The sequence below is a fragment of the Scardinius erythrophthalmus genome, assembly GCF_964197995.2.
Source record: "Scardinius erythrophthalmus genome assembly, chromosome: 13".
Lineage (NCBI taxonomy): Eukaryota > Metazoa > Chordata > Actinopteri > Cypriniformes > Leuciscidae > Scardinius > Scardinius erythrophthalmus.
This window is the reverse complement of record NC_138233.1, coordinates 20,037,469-20,062,976: the sequence shown is the minus strand read 5'-3', so window position 1 is coordinate 20,062,976 and position 25,508 is coordinate 20,037,469. Positions and strand designations below refer to the sequence as shown.

The window sequence follows — 25,508 nt, the reverse complement described above, 5'->3', positions numbered from 1 at the left end:
TTTATTTAATACAGGGAATATTCCATCTATCTGTATATACCACATAAACACTTTTATTTAGCAATTCATAGACATTTCTAAAATAAAATGAATGTTTGGTTTCAGCTGAAACAGTTTTGGAGGGCTGAAATCATTGACTGAAACAGTTAGCAGTTCTTCAGTGATGCTAAAATTTCCTTGGACTGGTTTATCACCTGTGAACAACACCCTGAACAACATACAGACTTCAATTACCCAATTAGAATTATTTTTGTGTTTCATTTTTTGTCTAAATGAAACCTTCGGTTTTGGTGTTTCAGGATTTTCATATACATTATGTTGAAACCATGTATTATGTAGTTCAACAATCAACCAAAAATTCAGTAAAAGTGTTAATTTGGTAAGTAATCTGAGCTCCGCCTGTTCCTCAGTACTGTTCCTAACCACACGACAAATCCACCATCCTAACAGCTAAAATAAAAGAGAGCAGATATTGAGGTGTTGTAGCGCTTTGCGTTCGAGTTGATTCTATCTCCAAGTGTAATTATATCAGGAGCTGCAGTCATGCTGTTGCCAGCTCACTGATTCGTATCTAATATCTTTTCCTCTGGCAGGGGAAATCCCGCATTGCCCCTCCCTCCCTTCTCCCGAAGGGCTTCCCCCCCCCCCCCCCCCGCCCCGACAGAGAAGCATGAAGAGATGTTTGTGTGTGTGCTAGAAACAGATAGAGTTTCTACTTGGTCTTCATATGTGTATAGGTGCTCTATCTCCTGTCATTCGCTCAGCTCTCTACTTCCACCCAATGTTTTCTTTACCTTCCTCTTTTTCCCTTATTGCTTTTTCCTCTTTTGATCCATCCTCCATTAGATCTTCCCCTCTGTCTTCCAATATCTTTTTCAACCACTAACCTCATTTATTTTCGCCTCTCCAGCCATCTTCTCCATTTTTCTCTAAGATTCGTCTTTCCTTTTGGCCTCTGTATATGGGTGCTCCCATTTCCTCATCATTCCTCTCTCGATCTATCTCATTACTTTACCCACTCTCCCTCATCCAACTCCAATTCCATTTATGGAAAAGAAGTAAATGGGGAAGCTGACAGAATCTATTCCAGTCAGAGACTGATCCTCCCTGCTCCACGCTGTACAGTTGGCAGGTAACCAGGTCTCTTCACCTGTACCTCATCATTCCCTCTGGCTCAACCACCCATCTGAGGAATTATCATTGATGCTCAAGATAGAGCCGATCAGCCCTATACACACACTACGCAAGTTGCGTAAGGCCCCGCCTCCCCCTCGTGTCAAAGCGTGTCAATCAAAGTTTACAACATCGATGAGAACAATGAGCGAAACTATCCTCATGGTCACGAAAAGAGAGAGAGAAAAAAAACACCATGAGAGTGAATTGCGGGAACAGCAATCAGGTAGACTTGTGTTCTCTCCTCTCCAAGTTTGATTAACAGTAAAGTTAAGTTGATGTGCATCTCTCTCTGGCCTGTCTGTCTGTCTAATCAAGCAGGGCAGTGCATCTTTTGGTCTTGCTAATGCCGACCACTTCCAGGGCTGTGTTCTGTGACTTAGTGCCTGACAAAAAAAAAAAAAAGTGAGAGTGAAATACAACTATTTATTACGTTTGATAAACGACAAAGGGCAACGGTGTTTGTTTATAAACTGCAGCTCGGAAAAGACAACCGTGTCGCGCGTGCCGTGCACGAAATGAAACGCGCACTTTCCAGCATAACATCTGTGGGGACCAGTACAATCACTAGTCGCACATACTTTTAAAAAAAGATTATCTGATTATCTAGTCTCCAAGTCAGTTTAGTCACAACTCTGCAATAAGGCAAGATGGAAAGCAATGTATTGACATTGACTATTGATTTATAGGCTAAATTGCATTTAAAATGTGGATTAGCTAGACATACTGGTCAATATGGATGCAAACCTCTCAGTAAATAATAACCATCAAGTATTGCTTTTATCATTTAAAACACAGTGACATGCTATGGCAAGCCATATTAGCTTTTATTCATTCACAGGATGCATTTTTGATATCAATAATTGTACTATTTAAAATGTGAATTCTTAATATTCAGAATGTACTTTTTGTAGTAACCATGTCTATTTCTGATATCAGGAATTACATTTTCATTAGTACTAGTTAAAGGAGGGAGGATTGTAGTGGGAGCACTGGGGTGCCAGGTGAGACTGTGTGGCACTGGCAAATGGTTTTCATGGCTCAGTGTAGGAGGGGCCCCTTAACAGGGAGGTCAGGATCGGCTCTGACTCAAGATGTCACACTGCTGATGGCACTAACTTTAATTCACAGGACTACCACAGGACTACGCTGCCCTACAAAGGCAAAAGACCTTAAGTCGCTAGAGTGTGGAACTGAGAAAAATGACTTTAAAGATTTTTAGTTGTCCCGCTTAATTAATTATAGGTAGGACACTGGAAATTTGGCAAATAGATGTTTTAGTAATGGAAATTATATACATAAAAAAATCTTGAGCTCAAACTTGACTTTTGACCACTATTTTAAAGTTACTGTACTCTGCCTTTGTATTGTCAGCAAAAAGTGAGAGGTCATACCAAGGCAAAAGGCAGTAACTTCCACATTATCAATATTTAGTTGCTGATCACCATTAACAAAATCATTATAGTACACACCTGTATAAAATCTAGTGATCATGGCATTTATTTTGTATGATTTACAATTATTTATAGCCATCTACTTATTGCTATCCTGTGCTTTGGTTACATTCTGATGGCATTATTAATACATTTGACATGACAAAATACATCCTATTAGTCCAGCGTTGACTCGACCGCGTTTAGGGCGGGGCTGAAGGCGAAGTTTTGGCACTCTGCCAGCTAGTTTGCAAGCTTTAATTCATGGATGTATTCATCTGATACGGCAATGTGTAACGTTTTTCTGTCAACTCTGCATAATCCTTCGCGATCGTAATCACACGTTTGTCGATGGAGCAGACCATACTAAATGTTCTGACCGCTCTGAGGACATCAGAAGTTAGAGCGACTGATGGCAGCTGTACAAAATAGGCTACACAGGATACACCGTAATTTTAATTTGAATGGACATTAAAACAAAGGCAGATAACCTTACAACCTGGTAGGTAGCATTATTTGATTAAACACCGGCACTGTAACTTCATATTGACGCGCGGCTAAACAAAGGCAGAGCACCGTAACTCGTAATTTGAGCGTTCCAAAACAAAGCCAAAGAGCGGTAACTGATGTTACGGTGTTCTGCCTTGGTTTCTCATGGGCTTTTGGAAGTTACTGTTAAGACAAATCATTATTTTCTCGAAAAATAAACGGAATTGATTCAAGATACTTATCCACATAATAAAGAAGGTCTTGAATGTGCCAAAAATATAAATAACTCATTTTCGACAAAAAACGAAGTTACGGTCTTTTGCCTTTGCACGGCAGCACGGTTTTCCTTTTTCTATTTCTTGTAGCGTGGATGTGAATTGTGGTTTACCTCTGTAATTTGACATATTTCAAAGTGATACAAGCAGGGCAGAGGTTGATTATATTAGCTTTTGATTGGACGGTGCAGGCGTTATATACCAGAATGGCAACAGACTGAATCTGAGATGCCAGAACAATGCCTAAATAGACATCCATGAAAAAAAGGAAAGTCGTTTTATCTCACAATTCACTGCAATTTAAAGGGAAGATTTTCTATGGTATTTGCAGTTTGTTAATATCTAAATAATAATAGATTACTATGAAACAGTTTGTATTAGTTCTTAAAACAAAACATATGGAATTTGCTCCCTAAATGTTTTTTTTTTTTTTTAAGTTATGGGACACCAAAATGTTCCTTAAAGGGGGGGTGAATTACTGTTTCATGCATACTGAGTTTTTTACACTGTTAAAGAGTTGGATTCCCATGCTAAACATGGTCAAAGTTTCAAAAGTTAAGTTGTACGTTTGAAGGAGTATTTTTGTTCCAAAAATTGTCCTTCCGGTTTGTCACAAGTTTCGGAAAGTTTTTTTCGAGTATGGCTCTGTCTTACGTAAGAGAGGGCGGAATTTCCTTATATGGGTCCTAAGGGCACTTCTCCGGTAAGATCGCGGGAAAACAGAGCAAGAGAGTGAAAGCAGTTCGCCATCAAAGCGCCCTGCCCGGCTTTTGGGAAGTCAATGTCACCAAAGAAGTGTGTTTTTGGTTGCCAGGGCAAGACAACCCTGCACAGATTCCCAAAGAACCCGGCGTTAAGGGACCAGTGGATGGAGTTTGTTTTCCTGAGCATAAACGGAGTTGTGTAAGGCTGTTGTTCCCTGCATTTCGACGATGATTGTTTTATAAACAAAGCCCAGATCGTCTAATGCTTAAGGATCGAGCAGTCACAATGATAAAGGTTCGCGGTCGTGCGTTGGAACGGTGAGTAAAACTGTTGAACAAATGTCTCTGTGTGTTGTTGTTAGCTTGGTGCGTTAGCACAGCTTTAGCTTCGCCCACACGGCCCGCCCCCAGCCGCTCGTTTTTTTCCGGAAAGACTCGGTACAGCCAATCTTTCAATTAAAAATAAAATAAAACAAAAGACTTTTTGGAGATATGAAGGATGCAATATTACTCTATAGGTACTCAAGATTAACAGGAGATTGAGTGAAAATGAGCATTTCACCCCCCCCTTTAATGGTAGAAAGTGCCCTGTACGGTCTGAATTCTCCCCTTGCAGAATAGTTTATGGCCACTACAGAAGGACACCGTGTCTGTGCTCTCTCTGTAGTCTGTGGGCTTCTAATATTGATGTGCCTGTCTCTGCTGTTCCAAATGACCCAACACTAAACTGATTTTCGACTTCAAATGCGGCCGCAGAGCAGCTCACAGGGCAGCCAATGTGCATCGACTGTCATCTGATTAACTCTTCATTTGTAATATGTTGTGATGAAATCATTTATAATTGCAAGGTTGTTTTAATATTTGATGTGCTTACTGATTAAACAGCAGGTATTATCATTAAACAACTTAACATTGAATCATGTGGTTCTGTATAATAAATGCAAAGAGAAAATGTGCAGAGAACAGAAAATATGTTTAATTGATTTCCTCTCTCCCTCACTCTGTCAAGCTGATGGATGAATACATTTGCACTCAGACATACAGACTCACTCATGCATGAATTCTCTTTCTATTATTTTCGGTCTTCTTATCACGAACACACAGATTGCAAAAACACACACAATGCTACGTTGTTCTGGGTGGTCATTGACCAAACATAAATTCAGATTCATATTGTATTCGTGGGCATTTAAACCTGGTTAGAGTGCTCAATATGAGCGAACCTTTGAAAATAATTAAAGCTTTACAACAACATGCCGTGGTTCAGCAGAGGTTACACACCATCGCTATGCTTTCAAGTGATAAAAAAATAATTAATTCATGGACTGCCAAATTAATCTCCAGAAGAAAATCACTGACAAGTTCACACAAAGAAATGCCATTGTGCATCTTTTCTTCAATCTGACTTAATTCAGTGCTGATGATTGACTGTTGTAGTAAATGCGAACCATTTATTTCACTGAATTGCAGAATATTGCTTCATGGCATGTTATGGTTGATTTAGCTTATAATAGGCCACAACATGCAATGCCAAGGACAATCAATGTGGCTATTTTCCATGCATTTTTGCTTGAGATGTAATTATTACTGTGTGTGCACCCATGTTGTGTTTGTCAACTATTGATTGGTTCTTTATTTTAAGATGCGACTGGGCCATAGTTTAATTAACTTTCATGAATCGGTCTAAATATTCTCTTTTAATTAATCGATTCAAAACCACGTCAAACCATTAAATGATTAGTTTGCAGTATCAGCCAAAATGGTCATGGAAATCTCAGTGTGGCATTTTCATAAAGATTAAGGTAAATAAAGTTGGTTATAAATATCTATTGCAATGTTTGTATAAATGTGAATTATTATATTTAATTATATATATATATATATATATATATATATATATATATATATTTTTTTTTTTTTTTAATCTGCTTGACTGCAAATGGGTGAGGCAAATTTCAGAGCAAATGATAAATATCAAGATAAAGTATATTAAATTGCCCCAAATATATATATATAAAAAAAAGTCACCATTCAAAGGTTTGGGGTTACTACATAAAAAAAAAAAAAAAAATAATAATACTTTTACAATTTAATTAACACTTTTCTATTTTTATTTATTTTAAAACAATTTATTCCTGTGATGGCAAAGCTGAATTTTCTGTGTCACATGATCCTTCAGAAATCATTCTAATATGCTGATTTAGTGCTATTGTGCTATAGTGAAATATTTCCTATTATTATTATTAATGTTGAAAACAGTTGTGCTGCTTAATATTTTTGTGGAAACCGTGATAAATTATTTTTCTGGATTCTTTGATTAATAAAAAATTTAAAAGAATAACAATCACAATATTTTGCAGCATCACAAATGACTGTTACCTCCGATTAGTTTTATGCATCCATGCTGAATACAAGTAATAATTTCTTTCAAATCATACAAAAAAACAGACGAGGAGAAACTATAGACAAAGGAGAAGCAGCAGCACAAGAGCAGCTTCAAACCTCTCATCACTCACTAACTATACTCTTCATTGATTGGGGATTTCCCAACATCACTGGTGTGTGATTGGCTGGCTGTGTAGCTCAGGCTGCGTGTGGCTCCATAGCAGCAAACACAAAGAGTCAATGGGGGCATCAGAGAGCACAGAAGCACCCATACACATTACAAAAAAAGAGAGAGACTTCAGAATTACAGCATACCAAATCATTAAAATACCTTATAATACTGTTTAGAATGCAGTAATGCCACACACTCATTATCCACTTAAGCCAGATGAAAGCTCTCCACCACTGTAAGCGATGGATTACTTCACAGAGCTACTGTATACTCAAAATCAGCTCAGTCTGCTTTCATTAAAAAAAATCCACAAAATTGAAAGGCAGATCCAATATTGGACAATAACAATGGATTCACAATGGAGAGGACGCAACTGCAGGAAAAGCTTTTAAAATGGAAATTAATACAGGGAGTAAATGAAGATGAATGTTCAAAGACCTATGCAAATTAACACTCTCCAGAACTAACGGTTACAGCTGGAATAAAATATTAACACCTACAGAACCTTGCTGTGCTGTCACTCAGAGAGACTGTTAAACATAGCCTCCATCCTTCTGCCTTCGACCAGGATGACACACTGCAAACACAACGTTACTGTTGTGGGGAACAGAGCTTTAATTTAATGAGCACTCTGGCACATATGTTTTAATTACAGACGCTGAGGCATACATCATTAAAGTCACTGAGCGGGAGCAGAGAACCGCCGTGAATGAGTGTGCTTGTGCTCGGGATGTGTAGCTCTATGTGCGCGTGTGTGTGTTTAGATCCCGCTGCTTCCCTATATCATCAGGTTATGTCACGCCTGCATCACACCAAACGTTATGATCAGATTACATGCTTTTGTCAGACTTCATGCGAGAGTCTCTTGTCTGCTGCCTTGTTTGTCTATCTCCTGCCTGCTGTGAGCGGGTCCAGCCCAAAGCTTCCTGGAAACAGCATTATACAGTACAGATTAGATGGCAACAGGTATGCAGTGAGGATGAGCGAGCTGAAAACACTGCTCCTGGACTAGGTATGTGCACAAATTCATATTTTCTAAATTGACTAGTTGGTGGGTTGCTTAAATGACTCAACTAAAGGGTCTTAGTATACAGTCTTGCATAATTAGGGGGTTTGAGGCTCACCTGATGTGTTTCTTAAGGGGTGTTTACCTAATACATATTTAAAAACAGATAGACAGATGTTTTGAGATGAAATTACGCAATTTTTAAGGTAAAAGATTGGATTATTTTTAACTTGACATATCCAATAAATCAGTAATACATCATCTAACAACCAATTAGTCAATATTAGAGAGGTTCATGTTTAATTTTTTACATGTGTTACTTTGAATCAAATTAATTAAATTGATCAAAAGTGACAGTAAAGACAATTGCAAAAGATTTATATTTCAAATAAATGTTGTTCTTTTGAATTTTCTCCTTATAAAATAATCCCGAAAAATGTATCCAGGAGACAGTTTTCACACAAAAAATATCCACCGTTTTCAATATTGATAATATTAAGAAATATTTCTTGAGCAGCAAATCAGCATATTAAAATGATTTCTGAAGGATCATGTGACCCTGAAGATTGGAGTAATGATGCTGAAAATTCAACTTTGCCATCATACATTTTAAATTACATTAAGTAGAAAATTGAAGAAATATTTCACAATATTATTGTTTTTTTTTTTTTCTGTATTTTTGATTAAATAAATACAGCCTTGGTGAGCATAAGAGACTTCTTTCAAAAATATAATTACCCTTACCAACTCCAAACTTTTGAATGATTGTGTGTGTGTGTGTGTGGTCCTGGTAATCCCTACATTATGGGGACAAAAGGTCCCCACAAAGATGGCAATATCCGAAATCCTTGCCCCTGTGAGGACATTTTGGGTCATGAGTTTATAAATCATACTAATTTATGTTTTTTGAAAATGTAAAAATGCAGAAAGTTTTCTGTGATGGGTAGATTTAGGGCATAGAATATACAGTTTGTACAGTATAAAAATCATTGCTTAAGGAAAGTCCTCATAAAACATGGAAACCCAATGTGTGCGTGTTTGTGTGCATGCGCACAGGCGTGTATGTGTGTGTAAAATCTAGATAAATCAGTCGAACTATGTCAGTTAGGTCATTTGAAGTCAAGTTAGTTGACCCATTCCAATCCTGGGCCAGGCCAGCTTTCTCAGGCAATGTCTGCTTCCAGCGTTCTGATAAGTTTCCTCAATGATCCTTTACTGTCCCATCATTTCACTGATATTCATAATATGGAGGATTTCTGTCAGCCTCGAGATTGAGGTTGAGTGAGAGTGTGTGCTGTGTAGTAAAGACTGTGTATTCGTTCGCACCCACTCTCTCGTCAGACAACACAAGCTCCAGTAATGCCAACTACAGAAGATTGGCAGGTAGGTTCTTGCATTATTCATGTCTTCATGCAGTCAATTAATGTTGGGTGCAGGCTGTCTATTCAGCACATTTTCACGAGTTTCTAAACGTTTTAACGTTTTGATATTAGTCATCTTTGTAATTAAAAGCATGTTACTCATGCACTTGGAAAACTCATCTGTCCTCCTATTTCAGACCAAGGTGGAGAAGAACCTCTCCACAAGGGAGATTACTCATCTGGACAAACAACTATGAATCAATAATCGTAATTATTCACAATTATTGCACCAGTCGAAAAACAAATAATCCTGAATGTACTTTTAAACATTTAGAACAATTACAAACAGTCCTCCATATCAACATACTGTACTTTGGTCATTACAGAAGAGTTCACATGTGCTGGAGGATATTATGAAAGCACTGGGTCTCATCCATCTTTTGCTGAAGCTGAATAAAATGATAGGGACTGGTGTACATTCACACAACCCACATACTGCCTTGCCTGCATCACCATAGTAACCAAGACGAATGCCAGAGTGCCGACATTTCGCCTGGTACAGGCAGGCGTGAGGTCAGGACTGTGAGGGGGGCAAAGGGCGGCCCAATCACAGCCAGTAAACAAACATCTCTAAGCCATCTACCCTGTAATCACGCCATTTAGTGTGTGGGGCTGCGCATAATCTAAACTATGAGTGTGGAGCTGAGGTTATGAAAACATCTTGAGATATTTGTCACAGCTGTAACTTAACTCATTTTCTGACAGCATGCCATATGGAGGGAGAGAGGGTGTGAAAATAGCGCACAATGGAGGCATCATCTGTTTATATGGATAAATCTGTGAAATACTGGGCAGTGTTCTTGAGAGTGACAGTTTTTTCAGTACAGCAAGGGGGGTTCAGGAGCAAGAACGCATCTTAAAGGCATTGTGACCATTTGATCTTGGGTCAAATGGAGGTCTGTTCATCCGGAGTGTCTGATATCAGGATTTGGCAGTAGATGAGTGGTGTGTGTGGTAATGGAGAGAGTGTTGATTGACTAGAGCTCAGGTGTTGGTCTGTGCAGAAGGAGCTTGATGTGATTTCACCCTCTTGTATTAAAGGGGTCATGAACTGAGAAATTAAATAATCCTTGAGGTTTTGACATATAAGCGGTCAAGTTATTATAAGAATATCCTGAGAGTTTCATAACTGAAAACGTCCTTGTTAGTCCAAAATCAGCTTTTATTGTTACCAGGCCCAGCGAACGACTCGTCCTGGAATGTGCCTCTTTATGACGTAATATGGTAGTGAAAGACCTCCTCTGCAGAAGAAACTTAACTTTGGCCCCGCCCACTGGCGTTAGTGAGATGAGGAAGAGAGAAGAGCACAGGGTCACTCACTGGACTAAAAATAACATTACTTTCCAAAGGATCCTAATGCTAGGAATGTGGATATTAATTTTCAACAATGTGAATGTCTCAGTTGAACATTATTTATTCCTATTCGGTACATTTCATTGAATTCTTTGGTAAATCAATCCGCAAACTTTGCGCAGACTTTGCAGGTTTTTACGATATGGACTCAACAATATTGCCACAACATGCAAGTATCCTGTTCACTAATGCCTGACCCGTGATTTCTGATGTAATGATTCATGTAGTCAGATGTTCTTTGTCCTGTCAGTAAATCAAACCAGTGACCAACTTCACATTGTTTCTCTTAGTATGGTGTAAATAATGTTATTTAAACGGATTGAATTATATATATAGAAGAAAGTGATCAAAGAACGCTCTGTTTACAATAGCTGTAGCTGTCAATCAAACAGCGCGAGTTTATGAGTGACTGAGTTCTGGATTCTGGTCAAAACTCCCGTTAGAATCAACTAATCTCTTATTTATATATGTTTGCACTGTTAGTTATGATGAAAGCATTCGTTAAGTGTGCAGAAATGATGCAATGGCGATATCGCTGCATTCATGCGCTCAACATGTCTGTGATCGGCTACAATGCTCACCAGTCATCACTGCAACCTTTCATGCCACGATCTAAATAGTGCCATAGATCTGACTGTAATGCTAATTATTATTTTATACAATTAGTTAACCTTGAGAGCTGTAATAGTAAAAGCGTGCTAAAAGTTTTCGAGAGAGTTCCACATGTATTTCTAGCTTTTTCATATGCAGAGCTGTCAGCCAATCTAAATTGACCATTTTTGAAGAAAAAAAAAATCATACTAACATTATAAGTGCACCCCAGGAAACATTATGAAACAATAAAACAATGCAGTTCAACAGCCGCAGTATAGCACACATAAACAAACCTCTATATAGGAAGTTGCAGTTACTTACTGATGTATACAGGTAGCCCTCACTGTTCATGGCCAGATAGAGTTTAGTCTGAACTCCCTGTATGGCCACCACTCGCAAGCCCACCGGGATGAGGTTGAACATGGCTGTATAGGAAACAAGAAAAGACAATTATATTTTCAAACATTTATGCAGAGTACAGCTAATTAATTGGAATATCACTATCATGTGTTTTATATAGTAACCTATAACTGTGTTTCTCAACCGATGGGTCGCAAGACCGTTTTAAGTGGGTCGCAGAATTTTTAGTCAAATAAACAATAAAAACAAAAAACGTAATTCTAAATGTTTTACTGAGACTTATTTTGAAAGGCATGTGTGAAATCTGCTAACACTTCTGTCAAACGCAGTTTCAGTAAAAAATGCCAGAGGAAAACGTGTTGTTCTGATTCAGTATCTGCTGTCAAATGAGTTGCTATATGTCAGTCATTATTCTAATTTCTAACATTATTTTCAATATTTACACCATAAACGTTCATTTGTTCACATGCATTGCAAAATTCTTGCATAGCCCCCAGAAACTAATACAGTGCCACTGACTGAGAGGTGGACATAACACAAAAATATAAGCAGAATAAGCCTGAGAATGCCAATACGCATCATCATCATTCTGGCCACTCACATTTGCTTCATCAACACAGCATCAAACTCAACAGAATCAGAAGACCACTAAAGCTGCACAGCTAGAAACACCCTAAAAAAGCTTAAGAAACTTTCTAGAAAACCCAAGCAACCGGCCAGAACATCTTAGGAAACACCAACAACAATCTAACAACCGTTTTGCAATGTTCTAGGAACCACCTAAAGTATCTGATGGTTTCTGTCTATTTGTTTTGTCAGTAGAAAGACTGCTTCAGAGACCAAAAAAAAAAAAAAGTTATTAGGTACAGAAAAAAGTATTTCGAAACCTTTTTTTTTTGGAATAATGCTTTGTTCTGGTGAAATTTAGTGTTTGGAAGATATTTTTTAAATATTATATTTAACATTACAACTTTAACATTACATTGTTATTGTTAACTACAACTATTAACAACCTTTATCATTAACTTAAAAGCTTAAATAAAATAAAATATATATATTAGATGAAAAACGTAAACTTTTCTCTGAACTGCCGCCTCTTTAACATAGCTCTTTTTTTCCCTTTCACACACACGCTCTCTCTCACTCTCTGTCTGTCTTGTTTCACACTCTTCCCTCTGTCTCTTTCACACATTCTCTCTCTTTTGAGCAGAGTTAGTGAGCTGCGCGGGGCTCGGGCTTCTGGGTACCACTGGCTGTGCCAACTCTCCTCACACCTTTGTCCCCCCGTCACCACGTAAGCCATAAAGCTGACAATCTCTCCCATCCACACAGCCTCTTTCTGCCAGTGGGAAGAGTGAAGCAGCCAGCCAGCCACCCCTGACACTGGGAGTATCTGAGGAACATAAGCTCGGGAAGAAAACAGCACAAGCTTTTTGAAAGAAAAAAAATGTGTGAGCAGCCATTTCACTGGTTATGTAACCTAGCTTGATTAAGTTGATTAAAAAAACAAGAAGGAAACAAACTTGTAAAGTAAAAGGCTGCTTTTTTAAAGAGAGAGAGAGAGAGAGAGAGAGAGAGAGAGAGAGAGAGAGAGAGATAGAGAGAGAGAGAGAGATTTGTGTGTGTGTGTGTGTGTGTGTGTAACAGAAATCAATGCACACTGATCTAGGTTACCAAATTTAGCCTATACTGCCTTGATATAGCAATCACACAAGATATTAAAGTACAATATTTTGAGTTAAGAATATATACTTGCGTCATTAACATAATATCCATCCTTCATCTCTTAAAGGTTTTGTTCACTATAAAATGAAAATTATGTCATGTACTCAGACTAATGCAATTTAAAAGACTGATCAACAAAAAATATATTTTTAAAGGGTTTTCTTATCAACTACTCAACCTTGTGTGAGTATTTTAGTTCAAAACGCAAATAAAGATATTTTTAATGAAACCTGACAGTTTTCTATCCCTCCATTAAAAGTCTATTAGAAAAAGCTATCATATAAAGAGATCATTTCACAAACCAGGGCTTAGATTAGGACATGATTAGGCCTTAGTTCAACTAGGGCATTTAAGTATCTTATATATATACACTCACCTAAAGGATTATTAGGAACACCATACTAATATTGTGTTTGACCCCCTTTCGCCTTCAGAACTGCCTTAATTCTACGTGGCATTGATTCAACAAGGTGCTGAAAGCCCATATTGATAGGATAGCATCTTGCAGTTGATGGAGATTTGTGGGATGCACATCCAGGGTACGAAGCTCCCGTTCCACCACATCCCAAAGATGCTCTATTGGGTTGAGATCTGGTGACTGTGGGGGCCATTTTAGTACAGTGAACTCATTGTCATGTTCAAGAAACCAATTTGAAATGATTCGAGCTTTGTGACATGGTGCATTATCCTGCTGGAAGTAGCCATCAGAGGATGGGTACATGGTGGTCATAAAGGGATGGACATGGTCAGAAACAATGCTCAGGTAGGCCGTGGCATTTAAACGATGCCCAATTGGCACTAAGGGGCATAAAGTGTGCCAAGAAAACATCCCCCACACCATTACACCACCACCACCAGCCTGCACAGTGGTAACAAGGCATGATGAATCCATGTTCTCATTCTGTTTACGCCAAATTCTGACTCTACCATCTGAATGTCTCAACAGAAATCGAGACTCATCAGACCAGGCAACATTTTTCCAGTCTTCAACTGTCCAATTTTGGTGAGCTCGTGCAAATTGTAGCCTCTTTTTCCTATTTGTAGTGGAGATGAGTGGTACCCGGTGGGGTCTTCTGCTGTTGTAGCCCATCCGCCTCAAGGTTGTGCGTGTTGTGGCTTCACAAATGCTTTGCTGCATACCTCGGTTGTAACGAGTGGTTATTTCAGTCAAAGTTGCTCTTCTATCAGCTTGAATCAGTCGGCCCATTCTCCTCTGACCTCTAGCATCAACAAGGCATTTTCACCCACAGGACTGCCGCATATGGATGTTTTTCCCTTTTCACACCATTCTTTGTAAACCCTAGAAATGGTTGTGCGTGAAAATCCCAGTAACTGAGCAGATTGTGAAATACTCAGACCGGCCCGTCTGGCACCAACAACCATGCCACGCTCAAAATAGCTTAAATCACCTTTCTTTCCCATTCTGACATTCAGTTTGGAGTTCAGGAGTTTGTCTTGACCAGGACCACACCCCTAAATGCATTGAAGCAACTGCCATGTGATTGGTTGATTAGATAATTGCATTAATGAGAAATTGAACAGGTGTTCCTAATAATCATTTAGGTGAGTGTATATACATACAGTATGTGCCTTAGAAAAATACTGGTGTGAATCTTGAGAAAAACAATGGACATATTAAAATATGTCAGTGCAAGTTGCTTTCAGTTAAAACAGCTCAAACATGCATTTTAGTCTGGGACTATAATCAAGCGGTTTAATCCAGGTCCTCTGAAGAGATACGATAGCTTTATATTTATACAAAAACAACTATTTATACATCAAATAAAGTAAAAGGAATCTCAAATGTTCATGCTTGAAGATGAAATGAATGTTGTTTAAAAACTAAATAAAGTGATTAAAGGGATACTTCATCATAAAATCTAAATTCTGCCATCAATTTCTGTCAGTATTTAAACTATTTTATCTAATTTAAAATCTGTCTGAATTGAACAACTTTAACTCAGCCATGATTCCTGCTTCCTCATTCTCTAGAGAGAACATAAACAGTAACCCATTCTACCTTTCATCATAAACATGAAAGCTCTTGATTAATATTTTTTGCAGACCTCAATCGATGGCCATGTTGCTATTTTATACAACAGTTCGGAGTGTTCTCCATCCTCTCTAATCCAACATCAAGGTCCTTCCTCTTCTCTCTGAAGCCCTCTGACACCAGCCAGGTCCACCTGTGGAGATCAGCCCTTTTCCTGCTCTGTGCTTTACAGCCACTGAGTTCATATGAAGAGTTTTTAGATGCCAAATGCAGATGATTTAATGAGGTATTGATTATATTAGTACTATAGGAAGATAATACGATTTTAACATCTGTATCTTTTTTATTTGTGGCATACACACATGGGCGGCACACATAACCACAGGGTTACGGCGAACTTCATTTCAGAGGGATTAGCAGAGCTTGGTCGCTGGGGGTTGTGGAGGGAAGACTCAATTACACACACCTAATAGAGCACCTGAGCACAGAGATTTGGGAAGATCAAGAGGGCACAATAATATTCTCTGCAAAAGCGCCAATATAACAACCATCAGAATTCAAAAAAGCACCTCTCCTACAGCACCAATCACTGAAAATATGGGTGAAAAACCTTAATGTTCACATATAACATTACTGCCTGGTTTCACAGATGTGCCTAGTCCCAGACTAAAATGCATGTTTGAGCTGTCTTAACATAAAGCAACTTGCACTGACATACAGTATCTTAAAATAAGATGCACACCAGTAATGTTTATATCTTTTTTTCTAAGGCATGTTTACAAAAGCTACTTAAATGTCCTAATTTAACGAAGGCCTAATCCTGGCTTAATCTAAGCCTTGTTTGTGAAACCAGGCTATAAAAGGATTAATTCAAAGTACTCCATACTCATGCACTTTTTTCTTCTAAAGTTATATGATAGCCCAAAAAAAAAAATTTAACAGACTGATCAAAAAAAGTTTTATCAAGGGTTAGTCCACCCAAAAATGAAAATTCTGTAATTTACTCACCCTTATGTTGTTGACTTTCATTCATCTTCGAAATACAAATAAAGATATTTTTAATAAAACCTGATAGATTTCTGTCCCTCAATTGAAAGTTCACAAAACCAAAAATGATGCTCCAAAAAGTTTATGAATAAACATACTCCATATATGGATGGAGACGTTCAATCCAAGTCTTCTGAAGAGACACACCTGCTATATGATGAACAGATTTAATTTAGGCTTTTATTCATATATAAACAAAGGGGTGTGCAATATCATGATTTTAAAAAGCTGAGAAAATTGCGTTTTTGTCAAAGACCGCATCTGGATGGGATTCAGAACCATGATCAAAACATAGATGGATTTGATCGAGTCCATCAACACCCCCAAAGCTTGCACAGACCTTGTCCGGGGTCAACATTTCATTCGGTAACATTAGGCGGTTTGATTTATATGCCGTTTAATGTTGATGATCTCGTTATTTTACATATGCATCTGCTTACATTCGATATTGTTTGTTTCTGCTTCTTTTTTGCCTGTGTTTTGATCAGGAGATTCAGTACTCTTTCAGAAGATGTGTAATAGCCCCCTTCTACCGTTTAACAGTACAAAGCCGGAAAATTCCGTCAATGGTGGGTAAGTGTTGTCTCACAAATGATGGAAATTTCCGTCAATGGCGGGGAAAAAGTTAAGTGAATGTAAACAGTTTGGACAGCTGTCAGTATATTATGATACTCATGTGTCGGTATATTGGAACCATACATGAAGTCTTAAAGTGACAGCCGATCTAAGCCAATTTTAGCTGATTTAAATTTTAAATCAACATATTGTTTTATGTGGATGAGTGAGCAGGATGATTTTCACATCGTTTAAGCAAAATTCCAAGTTCCAAGTTCAAGATGCCAAGTTCAGCGGCTGAAATTAGCTGAGGTGACGTGACGGCTAGTAGTGACAGCAGCGGCAATCCACCTGTCACTCAAGTGGCTACTCCCTTAATTATGCAGAACTTTAAGGCTTAATATAATTTAAACGGATGAGTTATAAAAAATTCACGCCTTCACAGTTTTCATGAAGGACAAAATTTCTGTGTTGGCTTCAAGAGAGAAACAGGAAGGTTGCCCCTGCTAACTCCAGAGGGTTAATGCCAGAGAATAAGTGAGGTTTGTCCTTTGCGTATCAAGCAAGTATGGTTGAGCTGCCATGGTTGATCTCTCAAGATCCACTAAAAATGTCTTTATTTTTGAAGATGAACAAAGTCACACAGGATAGGAACAACATGATAGTGAGTGAACGATGAGAGAATTTTCAATTTTGTGTGAACCTTTTGAATTTTATTACAAAAGGATCTTGGATGTGTTCATTTTGGTAGTTTATCTGGATGCCTGGATAAACCTCTATACAGTAAATCTGAGTAAACTTTTATTGCTCATTTAGAGAAGCATTTCATTCATTCAGATGTTAGTATTTCAGTTTATTATATCTGGAGATAAATCAGACTGATTAGAATACGACTGTGACTGACTGAAGAACACATCAGCCCACTCTATAGACGGAAGACGAGTTAGCAGAGATAAAAACTAATGTTGACGGAGAGAAAGGCCTCCTGCCACGGCACATTGATTAGGAATTGAATTAAGCTCTAAAACTCTGCACAAAGAGACATAATCCAATAGAGCAGCCATACCTGACATTTACTGCCCAGAATGAGCTTTTTTCTTGTTCCTCCAAAGAGCTCATCACAGTCAGACTTGAGAGATGGAAAGGCTGATTTTCAATAAGATCTTTATCTTTAAATGTCCACTTTCCAAACACCTGACTAGCCCAATTTCATCTAATAAAATCAAATATGATCCACCGTTAGCAAATGGGAATGGGAGCTTCTCATTCTCGCTGTCATTTCTCATGCAGTTAGAAAAACTTTTTTTTTTTTTTACCCCCATTATTTATAGCAGAATGGCATGACTTCAGGGCAAAAATAATTAGTATTTGGCTAAGATCTGCTGTAAACACACTTAAAACCTGGCACTTATGTGATATTTAAGTGATTTAAGTGAAGCAATGACATAACTTGGCACTGTTCTGAAGTGCAAAGAACAACAGTCAAAGAGATATGGTAAGAGGCATACATCAAGAGAGTAAAGACAGCATTGGAGCAGACCCTCATCCCTATCAAACACACCCACACACACACACACACACACACACACACACCAAGAGAAGAGCCAAGAGGACTGCACTGCGTCGCTATGGAGACAAGGGCACCAAGCTCCTAACAATTCTATTTTTGTAGCGTGAGAGATAGAAGCTCCCTGTTTTCCCACTTCTCCTCTCCAGCAACAGCTTTTCATTCTCTCCACAAAATAAGGGAGTGTAGTGGGAAAAGCAGGTCAGCTTCTATTATCTAATCTCACCCCATATAACTAATTTTACCTTACAGTCAATCACACAGGGGAAGAATACAGACAAGAAAATAAATGAGCATGCAATGAAAGAGGAGTGGCCAATTGCACCAGTGTCGCAGATTCATCTCAAGGGTGAATAAAACATGTATACTTGAGTCAAACAACCACTATTTAAATTCAAGTAAGGGGTGTTATTTCAATTAGCATGGCTCTTCATGTTAAACACTGTTTATGTGCACTAGATACAAATTTGTGTTAATCTAGATGAGCTTGATGGATGAGAGGATTTGGAGCCTTGAGTGATCACAGTTCCAAATGACTCCGATCACCACAAACTCGTTTGCTCGACATGAGCATCATCTTCACCCAGTGACTAATTGAATAGAGTCAAGCTAATTTACAGGCCCAAGAATGCCACGGACACTTAGCATCAGTGAGATATAGCACATATTAAATTAGAGCCCTGCCAACCAGACAGCCGGCTCCTATACGCAGTATAGCTCAAACACTGACTGGGTGACGCCGCACTTGCCAACGGACTAAATAATTCACACTTGCAGGTGCCCAGTAAGAGGACTTCAAATGGCACAAAATAATTTGTGGATGAAAGGGGAGAAAAAGTTGTTTCTCAGGCATTATGGACATCTGCCTAAAATGTTTCTCTTGTACTTGGGCTTTCAAGCTACATTGACTGTGCTCTCAGAATAATTGTTTTCTGAAGAATGGTAGTCTAATTTGACTGCTCCTGCTGAATTTTCCATTTCAGGATAATACAGAACTGAGCCTCTTGACTCTTGACTTCTGACCAATACAGGAACTGAAAAGGTATTAAAAAGTGAAAAGCAAAGCTGAAGCTGTCTATAAGTGTCGGTATAAGGCAGAAATGAAGTCTGAAGGAAGAGTGTACAGGAATAAATAACAACAGCAGCCATCATTGAAATACAATACCAGGCACACAGTGGGCCAAAGAAAAAAAAAATTGGACACTTAAGTCACACTTCGAAAATGTCATGCAATATATCAAACCAAGTGGCATCTGCAAAGAAATGATGCAAGACCAGAACCAACTTCACTTTCCTGAGCCATTTCTGTTATTACTTTTAACCAACTGGTCTAACTAGGAAGTATGAAGTCAGTGTACTAGCTGAGTAACTATGGACAAATGCTTTTTTAATGATTTATTCTAAACAGTATATTTTTTGCTGTATTATTTGAAGCCCAAAAAACATTTGCTTGAAAAGCCTCTATATTTCTGTTAAAATGAAACGCCATTTGGTTTGACGTTTTATTATGTAACGCAAAAACATTCATAAATCAAAGTGTCCAAATACTTTTTTGGCGGCCACTGTATTAACCTATTTAATCTAGCACTTCCTTGTTTCTAAAACTGAACCTCAAGCTGTGCCTAGATAGGTGAAAATTTGAAAACATATTCTGACAAGATGCCAGCTGACTTACTGAAACCACTGTCCTCCTCTTTAGTGCCGTCAATGGTTCCATCTGCTTGGAGTTGCAAATGAAAGCCCTGTCGACTGTACAGCTTTGTTACGATCCCCTTCAGCTGGGGCTCTGCAAAGAGACAGAAGGTAGAGAGAAAGAGAGAGAGAGAGAGAGAGAGAGAGAGAGAGAGAGAGAGAGAGAGAGAGAGAGAGAGAGAGAGAGAGAGAGAGAGAGAGAGAGAGAGAGAGAGAGAGAGAGAGAGAGAGAGAGAGAGAGAGAGAGAGAGAGAGAGAGAGAGAGAGAGAGAGAGAGAGAGAGAGAGAGAGAGAGAGAGAGAGGGAGAGAGAGAGAGAGGAGAGAGAGAGAGAGAGAGAAGAAGACAGGGTTAAACAGGCATTGCCACAGTGACAGTATTAGGGGCTTCAAAGCTACTGGCTCAGCAAGAGCATTCCATAGTCTACAGATTTGAGCCTGCACGCATTACAAACAACAGTCCACACTGACAACAGCAACAAAAAAGAAAAATCTCAACATGTTGTTATAGTCACCAGAGTCACCACAATTTGCAATTTGCAAAGAAACTGCAGTCTGCTGGCCATTACAAGAATTCATGTGAATATGTAGATGCACAGAGCAATATCATTTTAAATAGATCTGATCTGCACCACTAGAACTAATATAAAACATATATAGGACACAGATCTCCTGCGCAAAATACCAGATTGCAATTGCATTAGCAGATATGTAGTTAATCAGGCTTAGTAAGTTGGTGGATCATGCTCTTAACACTGATTAACTTTCATTTATCATATGAGATTAAAACATGTGCGGATATTAGGTTACAACTGATAATACAAACTATAACACATACCCTACATTTCAGTCAAGAAAACACAAAGAGAATCTGAATTTCTCAAATAACCCTATTAGATGCCAATTCAGAATAAACCAAAATAAACTACCATACAGATGCTATAATATGGTACAGTACAGATACAATACGAATGGCTCAATGAGGGTGTGAATGAGTATAGATTTGCAGAGGTATCACTCCTCAACAAACGTCATGTGTATATGAAAACATGTTTAATTTCACATAAAGAAGCACATTCATGTGAGTGTTAGTCCATGTGTATAAATGTGAACACGATTGTTAAGTATGAGACTGTTTAATGAAGACCGAATCACTGCTGTAAACAGCTGCTACTCTACACACACAAACTTCCACACTTCTGCTAAGGTGTCACATAAGGGTTATGTAAGATGCTGTCTAGGGAGGGAAGCAAGGTAATTGAGACTACAAGCTTGTAAGTAAACAGTTGTGCTGAATGAGTGTTTTAGATAGATAGATAGATAGATAGATAGACAGATCAGCATCAACATCATTGCAACATAATATCTGCAGAGTAACACAACGTTAATTGTATACAATAAGACATTATTGTATACAATTAACGTTTTTTCTCAGACAAATTATTTGGTCAAAATGCCTGAGAAGTTCTGTAAGGTCGTATAACGGAGTTTGAATGAGCTCTCACAATGAAGTGTGAAACAATGAAGTGTGAAAGCACATGCTGGCTAAAATGTAAAACTTGTAGTCTGACTTGAGCATAGCAAGCACTTCATTTTAAAATCCAATGTTTTGAAAAGTACAGACACAAATGCATTGATAATGATGGCGATTCTGTTACAAATATAATGGCCGTATTAAGACAGGACATTAACAAAGGTAACATCAGACCTGGTCGTCGTCGTCTGCGCTTTTTGGAGCCGAACAACTTGACCCTGGAGAAAACACTGAGTCGACTGGGTTTCTCGCATGTTCCTTTGGCTTTGTTCGGACTGCTCACGCAGCGGCAGGCGTTGGATTTCTCACGCTCCCTTGCCTGCCTCTTCTGCCGAATCAGGGAGCTGGCGATCGCCGCAGCCATGGCCAGTTTGACGGTGCGACAACCAAAACTTTCAGAGGACCCTATCCGTTTCCCCACTTACTCCACAACACGATTTCTTAAGGGGAATCTTTAACTTAATAGCTCACATCCAAGTCTTCATGCCAGATACCACCATTGTGACAGATCGGCAGAAAAGAGTTTAAAACGGCTTTAACACAAAACACAATTATGCAGGTGACGGCGCATCTCTTCAACGCTCATTGTTCTCTTCGGAGATAAAGTCCTTAGACGGCTCTACATTCAGTTGCCTGAGGTCTTACCGCATCTGTCGCTTGATAATGTCACTAAGTTACCTTGCCATTTCGACTAATAACGGAGATGTTCCTCCAGACACCGAACACGTTTCGCAGCATCCCACGACGAAGCAGTCAGTCACAGTCACAGCACAGAGCCATGTGAGAGAAACACCTGTTAGCGAGCGCGATTCAGCGCTCTTGTGTGCGCGCGCTTTGTGGGTGTGTGGGTGTGTGAGCGAGAGTTTGTTTTCAGTTAAAATCATCTGAATCCGTTTGTAATGTAGACCCAGACAACTACAACGAGAGCGACAAGTTTCTAACAAGTCTTAATAGTAGTACAGGCTGAATCATGGCAAATACGGGAAAATGAATCACTCAATGGGAAGACAAAAACAGTTGTTCAGTTTATTTGTGGTATGTGACGGCAAGTGATTAAGTCCGACTCGTTTATTCGAATCGGTTCTTTCGGACAGTTCATTTCCAAGAATCATTTAAGTGATTCAGCAACTCATTTACGTCATGGCGTAGTTACGGTTATTTTATTTTTTAAGTTGTATTAATATGGGTCTTTTTTATAATTCGTCTGTCCCTGTAATAAATAGTTTGTTTATTAAAACGAAATTTATATATATATATATATATATATATATATATATATATATATATATATATATATATAAGTGAAATGCAAATATATATCCAGTTCCAGTAGGTTAATTAGTAGCCTAGGCTATACTTTGTACTAATGTGCTATTAGAATAAAATACGTCTAACTCAAAAATGCTATTAATATCAGCTGATTCATAATCAGCTCTTGGGTCATTACGAATCTGATATTATTAATGTTATTCATGTTATATTAAATTGCATTATTAAATACTGATTAAATGCATGTATTAATATATTTGTATTGTATACTACTTCTAAAATCGTTAATCAGACTCCGACTGCGCATCTGTCCGAGAGACGGTGACTGTTTCAAAATCGTTACAACTGCCTGCTACAGATTATGCGATTTTGGCTATCCACCGAACGACGTGGATTTAATAAACCGCTGCCTAGGACGTGTGCGTAGATGTAGAGTGTATGATGAATCGTAGGCTACCACGCAAGTTAGTATATAGAATAATTAAAGGCCATCATTAGCATGCGCTAGTGGTGAACAAATAGGCTAGCCTACAGCAAAATTAATCGCTGAAAAAAAAAAAAAAAAAAAAAAAAAAAAAAAAGTTAAGCGAAATAGGAGAATATGGACGCGGTCGTGGCTAGGGAACTTGGCATGCCAAAAATTGAGCTTGAGGTAAGTAGTTTAAGGCAAGCACCATCGCATTGATCAATAGGCCTACACCATTTCATGTTGTATTTTTAATGGCTTGTCAGTAGGCTATAGACGTAAGTCGTAGCAGCAAACACAAAGTGAGACGATCGTGCTAATTTCTGACAGTGTGTTATCGCAGGCTGTCTTTGGTCGCAAGACCGTCTTTGAACCTCTCTCACTGTACGACGCAGGACCACCGCTTAGCAGCCACGACCACAGAAATCGCCACGATTGGTCATCAATCGTCTGGGACAGAAAATATGTACCGGGTATAAATTGGGCAGTGGGCGGAGACTGATGTGGAACAGCAAAAAATATTTTTATGCTGTAGTGAACTAGCCTACGTAAAATTCGATTAGTCTTGAATATTTGTGTGTTACTCATTGTGAACAGCAAGCGAGGTAAATAGCGCGATTGATCAATATTTAACAGGGAGCCGGATCTATCGGGCTAGATCTCTCGCGTTAGACTCGCAGGGAGCCGGTGACGCACACAAATGAGACCGTTGCAAGTGAACTGGAGATCTTGAAGCTTTATAAAGTGCTACAACAGTTACATAGTCGAACATAGTGTGCTAGTCATGTGTTATGTTTCTTTCCCAAAACATAAAGGATCGCGTGGAAACAACAGAGTTGCGATGTCCTGATTGGAGCAGTGTCGGTTGCCATGGCAGTGAGTTTCCTGCATGCGTGGCAAAAGCACATTCTGTCTTCTGGCACTCTCATAATAACATGCATATTAATATTTTCAATGCACAATATTTAAAATAATGAATAACATTGCTGTTTTTGTTTACATTGCTTGAATTCGAGAGGTACGATGGATATTAAAAACCGTTTTTAGCTATTCTTAGATTTTTTTTTTCTAATATAGGTTAGAATTTTTCTAATATTAGGTTCTAATAGCCTACCTTATTACTGAAATATAATATTTGGAAAATAATATATTTGTTGAATAAGATCTACAAACATGTATTGGCATTGCACTAATCAGTGGGATTCAATCAATATCTTCAAAAACAGCAAAGTCAAAGAAAAATCCCGCTAAAAGAGCTATTGAACGGCCAAACACCCTGAGCAACTAGCCTACTATAGACCCTCCAGACTCGAGACTCCTGCCCTGCTCATTCAGCAGCGGGATATTATATCTTCATCAACAGCGCCATCTACTGTACAATCAGGACATTATGAAACGCAATAACAACGTCTGGAGTGAAGACAAATAACAGATCGGTTTACGACTGTTTTTCTAATAATTTTACAGAATTATATTCCTTAAGTATTGCAAAGTTATTCTGAAAGGAAAAAGCAGGAGAACTACTTCTGTCCATCTCATGTCAGTAACAGACATTCTTAGTTTAGCTAAATAAATGTGGTTCTGAGGTCCACAAATGTGATTCAGGTGATTCCACATAGAAAAAGCAATTTTAGTATTAAATTAGGGTAAAATATTCTTAGAAATGTTCTTTAAATTAAAACCCTGTCCCTTAATATTTACAAACACATGCTACAAAGCCTAAATAAAACAAAAAAAGACTAAGATAAAAAGAAGAATGAACAAAAAAATCAAGAAAGAAAGAAGACTCTAGCGCAGCTTTATCTGCAGTTCAGCACCTCGGACAGCGCCAACAAGCTGAGATCCCACAGAAAACTTCTAGACTGAAGTAGAACGTCAAACCAGTCAAATCCAATGAAAGCAATACACAGTGATTCAGCAGGTGAATCTCACTACTCGGTACACAACTCTAAATATTCCTTTAAAACCAAAGAGCAGAAAAAGTGAAAACAATTCTTACCTGATGTCGATTTTCTTAGAGGAAATGTCATATTTCGCAGTTAAATATTGAAAAGAATAAAGCAGGAAGACAGTGATGATTCACTGCAAGCAGGAGGATGTTTTCAAAGTTTTCACCATACTAAAAAGAAATCCTAATGGAACAGACGAGAGGCCATCAAGGCGGGGCCAGCTGCATTCAGAAATCATTAATGGACATTAGTGACTAGCCATTACGACTTCTAAAGCGGTCATTAAAGATTCATTGGGAAGCGCTGTTGATCCGGCAAACACAGGGCGTGTGTTCACTAAACTGCAGT

At 38.4% G+C, this 25,508-nt stretch overlaps 1 protein-coding gene across 3 annotated transcripts in view; it reads right to left on the bottom strand.

Annotated features, from left to right (window-relative positions):
* The window catches only part of fgf13a (fibroblast growth factor 13a), a 125,015-nt gene that overhangs the window by 12,607 nt on the left and 86,900 nt on the right, over window positions 1-25,508 (bottom strand). For 2 of the 3 annotated variants that reach the window (XM_081383590.1, XM_081383592.1), the window contains 2 exons: window positions 19,928-20,038; window positions 11,327-11,430 (listed from right to left, as the gene is read on the bottom strand). In XM_081383590.1, coding sequence (XP_081239716.1) covers window positions 11,327-11,430; window positions 19,928-20,038 — 215 coding nt within the window. Of the gene's footprint in view, window positions 1-11,326; window positions 11,431-19,927; window positions 20,039-21,650; window positions 22,500-25,508 lie in introns of those variants that run through there. The other variant, XM_081383591.1, reaches the window with a different exon arrangement.